A 4,839-nucleotide genomic window follows, 5' to 3' on the forward strand; every position below is an offset into this window, starting at 1 on the left:
AAAAAACATACATTTTGCTGCACCCATTAAAGGACCTGGGGACCTGAAGAAGCCTTGTCCCTTCCTGTAGACAGCCTCTGTGTTGCATTTCCAGTCCAGTCTGTTGTTGAGGTGTAGACTCCATGGTATAGCCCTCCTCCATGCACTTCCACATCCTATCCAAATATGGAGATGGTGTTTGATCTCCTTAAGTCCCTAACCATCTCCTAGGTCTTGGTGACATTCAATTGCAGATGGTTATCCCCACACCACACCACAAAGAGGTCCACCACCAGGTCTCCCACCTAGACAGGTTGGATGGTGCAAAGGCACTGGAGAAATTAAAGAACATTGTTCTGCTGCTTGCTTTGTCCAGGTGAGGACGAGGTAGGCCCTATGATGGCATCATTGACTCCAGCCTGATGGCGATAGGCAAACTGCACTGGGTCCAGGGAGGCTACAATACTTGAGTACTTGAGAGGCAAACAGATGTTGGTAAAAGTGAGATCTGTGATTTATTTATTTATGCCCACAAGCTATTCTCATTTTTCTAGTTAACATTTTAATTGCACATGTAGTGGAGTACAGGCAGACCACCATACACTACAGCCACATCACATTTTACACTTACAATATAGGCTCTTATTAGCGGTGAGCTGGACGCTAGCATAGGCTATACATTGATATAAGATAGGCATCGAAGGAAATAAGGAAGTAAGCAGACAAGGAGGCACAGAGAAAGCTGTGTGAGTGTTGGAATGAGACACCGCTTTGTTCAACAGTAGGGGAGGGCAGACGGGCACAGTTGCTTTTTCCTCCTAGAAGGGTTAAATACAATTTATCGGGCGGGCTGTAACGCTACTGTTTTATCTTTGTCTAGTAGTTTTGTAAGGTATCGTACAAATATTTATCTATTCCGGACTCAAACGATTTCCATCAAGGGATGTCAAAGCGTGTACGAAGCAGAGAGGTCTGCGCTGATTGCAGTGCTCCGGGTATGATGTCAAACAAGCTAGCTTTAACGTTAGCTGTTTAGCTAACCAGCTAGCCTGTACTAAGTTACAGCTTGACTACGTCCAGTTAGCTAACCAGACGTTGATAGCTAATTAGCTATTAGTCATATAGCTAATGGTTACATCTTTTCTTATTGTGGAAATATTTGTTAAAATGTGTCATGCCTGTGTCTCTCCTCTGTAACGTTAGTCACATTAACTTGTCTGATTCTGAAACTGCTTAAAATGTCTTGATGGTTTAACATTATTGAATGGCTCGTCTAACGATAACACAGTTAGTTTAATTAGTTAACCAACTCATAACAACAAGAGTTGTAGTACAACATACGCCTGGTTGCATTTGTGATGGTTATTTTTAGATGTGTCAAGGGCGTTAGGAAGCAACTAACGGGTGCATTTATTTGTGGCAGTCATTTAGCGAATATCGTACCTGACTAGAATAGATTTACGTGGATGCTTTAACGCTGGGTGTAACGTAACAACATTTGCGTGTCGTTATAGAGCCACGCTGGGCCTCTGTTAACAGGGGTGTGTTGATCTGTGATGAGTGCTGCAGCATCCATCGAGGTCTGGGGCGACACAGCTCTCAGGTCCGACATCTGACTCATTCTCCATGGCCACCGTCCCAGTTGCAGGTGAGGAGTCGGGGGCACAGTCCCACACACACACACACCAGACATCCAGATGAAAATGGGTAGCATGTGATATAGTATAGTGTGATAAACAATACAGTGGTTGCATAGGTACATCTTGTAGGACTACCTTTTGTATAATGTAAATGGATGTGCTTAATAAGGTGAACTGTTGTGTGGTGTCATGTTTTAGATGGTTCAGACACAACTGTTGTGTGGTGTCATGTTTTAGATGGTTCAGACACTGTATGGCAATGGAGCTAATTCAATATGGGAACATAGTCTCCTGGACCCTTCCTCTTCAGTGAGTGGGAAGCGCAAAGCAAACCCCCAGGACAGAGTCCAGTAAGTGCTTTAAGGATTTTGATGTGTCAGTCTTGATTTTAGTGCCTGTTTGCACTTTGCTATAAACCTATTGGCAAAGTTGATTTTCATAGCTAAGGTCAGTGGACATGCATAACTGACCTTCTGAATCATGACTCATGGCCAGTCAGTCTCAAGTAACAATAAGAACATGAGTTCTTGAGTTCTTCACAGCACAGACTTTTCAGGTAAATACAAGTAGCAGTAATTAAATGAATTGTCAGTTTTGTCGATTAACTGAATGATTATGCAAGCAAATTTTAATTCTGTGTAGCTTTTCAATGATTGTGAATATGTTTTAATTTGCAGCATGTACTGTAAGTCTGACAACATAACAAAAAACAAAATCTGCAGGGCAGATAGATGTGATGTAGTCACCCACATCCACTGCCAGGTATAAACATGCCTGGTGGAGTAAAGATAAACAGTCAGCCTCATATAAACACAGTCATGCTCACCATGCCAACCCTCACACTCCCAGCAAATGTGTTCAATCACCAGACAACAGACAGATGCAGATAGGGGGTATGCATTGTACCAAACAGGAGGCCGCTATCCTCAGTCTCTCAAATACTAAATGAATGCTAACTTACTGGGTGTATCCATCACAGCAACCTTTCCAGGGGACTAAGAGCCTTTTGAGCAACCCAAAAACTAAACCAGTGTTTTGAATGCTGGAACCAGGACTACATTTAGTTCCTTTAGGATAGTTCTAGGTGTTCAAAAAAGGTCCCTTCTCGGGCTGTTGTACTTTCTGCTGGTTCAGAAACTATTGGGGTGGAGTTTGCTGATTGGTCAAACAAACACCCTGCAGCTGCTTAAACTTATGTACTGCTTCGTTCACAAAACAAGGAGGTATTCTGTTCATTTCAGGACATGAGCTGGAGTCTTCTTGTTCTTTATTAAGAACAAAGATTTTGTTGTTGACTTCTCCATTGGTTAAGTACAGTGTACTGCATTGTATATGCACAGAGATCGCCAGAGATTAAGTTGGTACAACAGTGAGGAAGCATAAATACTGTTTGATTTTGGAAGTGAATATACAACTTTAATTGCAAGCGGTGGTGGGATCAGACGTGAGAACGTTTTGGTAAGAACATTTGCCTTTTTTTTTTTTTCTTGACTGAAGAAATCCAAAATTCTGTTGTGGTATTTTGAGTGTGCAATGGAGGAACTGCTTTGCTACCAGTCAAATACTGTACATTCAAATAATACAGCTATATCATATTGCATATGATTTCAATATTAAACATCAGAACATCATCAGTTGAAAGATATTTTGAATATTGTTTTTCTTAAACAAGCATGTAAGGTTGATTATGTGACATGGTAGTCAGTGAAAGTAGCCATGGTGCTCCAGATTTTTGGTGTCCCTGGTTTTGCGACATGAGCATCTTTTGTTGTTTTTAGTCCCAACAAGACAGAGTTCATCAAGGCCAAATATCAAATGTTGGCTTATGTCCATCGGATGCCTTGCCGGGAGGATGACAGTGTAACAACAAAAGACCTCAGCAAGGTGAGAAATTGCTCTGCTGTTGAAAAATGTTGAGAAGTTAATATGAGAATGGACTGTGTTAACAAGTAAAACTAGCCCAACATTGTCCATCGTTACATGGGGACATTTGGATGCAGTCAAACAAATGGCAGTATTGTGAAATAAAGCCATGTTCCCAAATGCCACAAGCTGCCGTTTTCATCCTCTCTGTGCCCAGTTAGAGAACGTTGTTAGAGGAAGTAAATGAAAAGCAAGTTCTGATGCTTTTGTTTTTAACTTTGACATGTGGCTTCAAGTTTCAGAAATTGTATGGTCTGTTTATTTTATTTTTATTGTTTTTGGTTTTTAATGTACCCATACTTCTGCATTGTGTTCAGTGTGCACTTTTAAAAATTATGCCACTCATAAATGTTGACCTCACTCAGTTAGTGAATGCTTCTTTAAATACTACTTAAGACTACATGATCTGTAACAGAGATGACATTTTGGTGCAAATCATCCATTGCACATTTGTATTCATTTAGAAAAGTTCAAACATAATTGTGGTTTATTTCAGCCTTGCATTTTGTGTGTAAATGTGGCTAGTGCGGCTCTAATTATGCAAATTTTGCATCGCCACCTCTGTTCTAGAGATACAGGGAAATGAGAACTCCCTCAAAATAGCGTGCAGTATACAGCAGCAACCAGCCTCCTGCAGCTTTTTAAAGTCAACCTAATGTGATTTCAAACACAAGTAAACTTACAAAGTAGCTGTCTGGAATAACCGTGCAATAATCTAATGTTTTATCAACATGATATTTCCAGGAGGTTAATGCATCAAGTGACAATTTGTTTATGCTAAAATGTCTGGGAATCAGTTTTACTTCAGTGGCCTTCACTCTCCAGATCTAAAACCAGTAAAACCATTAGTTCAGAATTGACAAAAATGATCAAAACCAACACAAGGTGTTGCCGTTTCTTTTGAGGTGCATCTAGTGAAGCCAGCACGGTATGTGCATATTTCATAGTCAGATTTTTTTAAAAACTGTTGTCGACCTTTCAGCAACTCCATTCCAGTGTTCGGACTGGAAACCTGGAGACCTGCCTTAGACTCCTATCTTTGGGAGCACAGGCCAACTTCTTCCATCCAGTAAGTCTAATGGAATAAACAAAAAACAAATTTTGTAAGTTTATATAATACTCCTGTGTCATCAGTGCCTTTTTTTTTGCAACAGGAAAAGGGAAACACCCCACTACACATAGCAGCAAAAGCAGGTCAGATGTTACAGGCAGAACTGTTGGCAGTTTATGGAGCTGATCCTGGAGCTCTGGACTCCAGTGGAAAGACCCCCATTGACTATGCAAGGTAAGACAGGGG

At 40.8% G+C, this 4,839-nt stretch overlaps 1 protein-coding gene across 6 annotated transcripts in view; it reads left to right on the forward strand.

Annotated features, from left to right (window-relative positions):
• The first annotated feature begins 610 nt into the window (after nt 1-610).
• LOC109970789 (ARF GTPase-activating protein GIT2-like) overlaps nt 611-4,839 on the forward strand; it is a 15,126-nt gene continuing 10,897 nt past the window's right edge. For 3 of the 6 annotated variants that reach the window (XM_020618589.1, XM_020618592.1, XM_020618593.1), the window contains exons 1-6: nt 615-974; nt 1,494-1,627; nt 1,857-1,969; nt 3,398-3,503; nt 4,525-4,611; nt 4,697-4,827. In XM_020618589.1, coding sequence (XP_020474245.1) covers nt 923-974; nt 1,494-1,627; nt 1,857-1,969; nt 3,398-3,503; nt 4,525-4,611; nt 4,697-4,827 — 623 coding nt within the window. In that variant the 5' untranslated portion in view covers nt 615-922. Of the gene's footprint in view, nt 975-1,493; nt 1,628-1,856; nt 1,970-3,397; nt 3,504-4,524; nt 4,612-4,696; nt 4,828-4,839 lie in introns of all 6 variants that reach the window. The other 3 variants (XM_020618591.1, XM_020618590.1, XM_020618594.1) reach the window with 3 other exon arrangements.

The sequence above is a fragment of the Monopterus albus genome, unplaced genomic scaffold, assembly GCF_001952655.1.
Source record: "Monopterus albus unplaced genomic scaffold, M_albus_1.0 scaffold208.1, whole genome shotgun sequence".
Taxonomy (NCBI): Eukaryota; Metazoa; Chordata; class Actinopteri; order Synbranchiformes; family Synbranchidae; genus Monopterus; species Monopterus albus.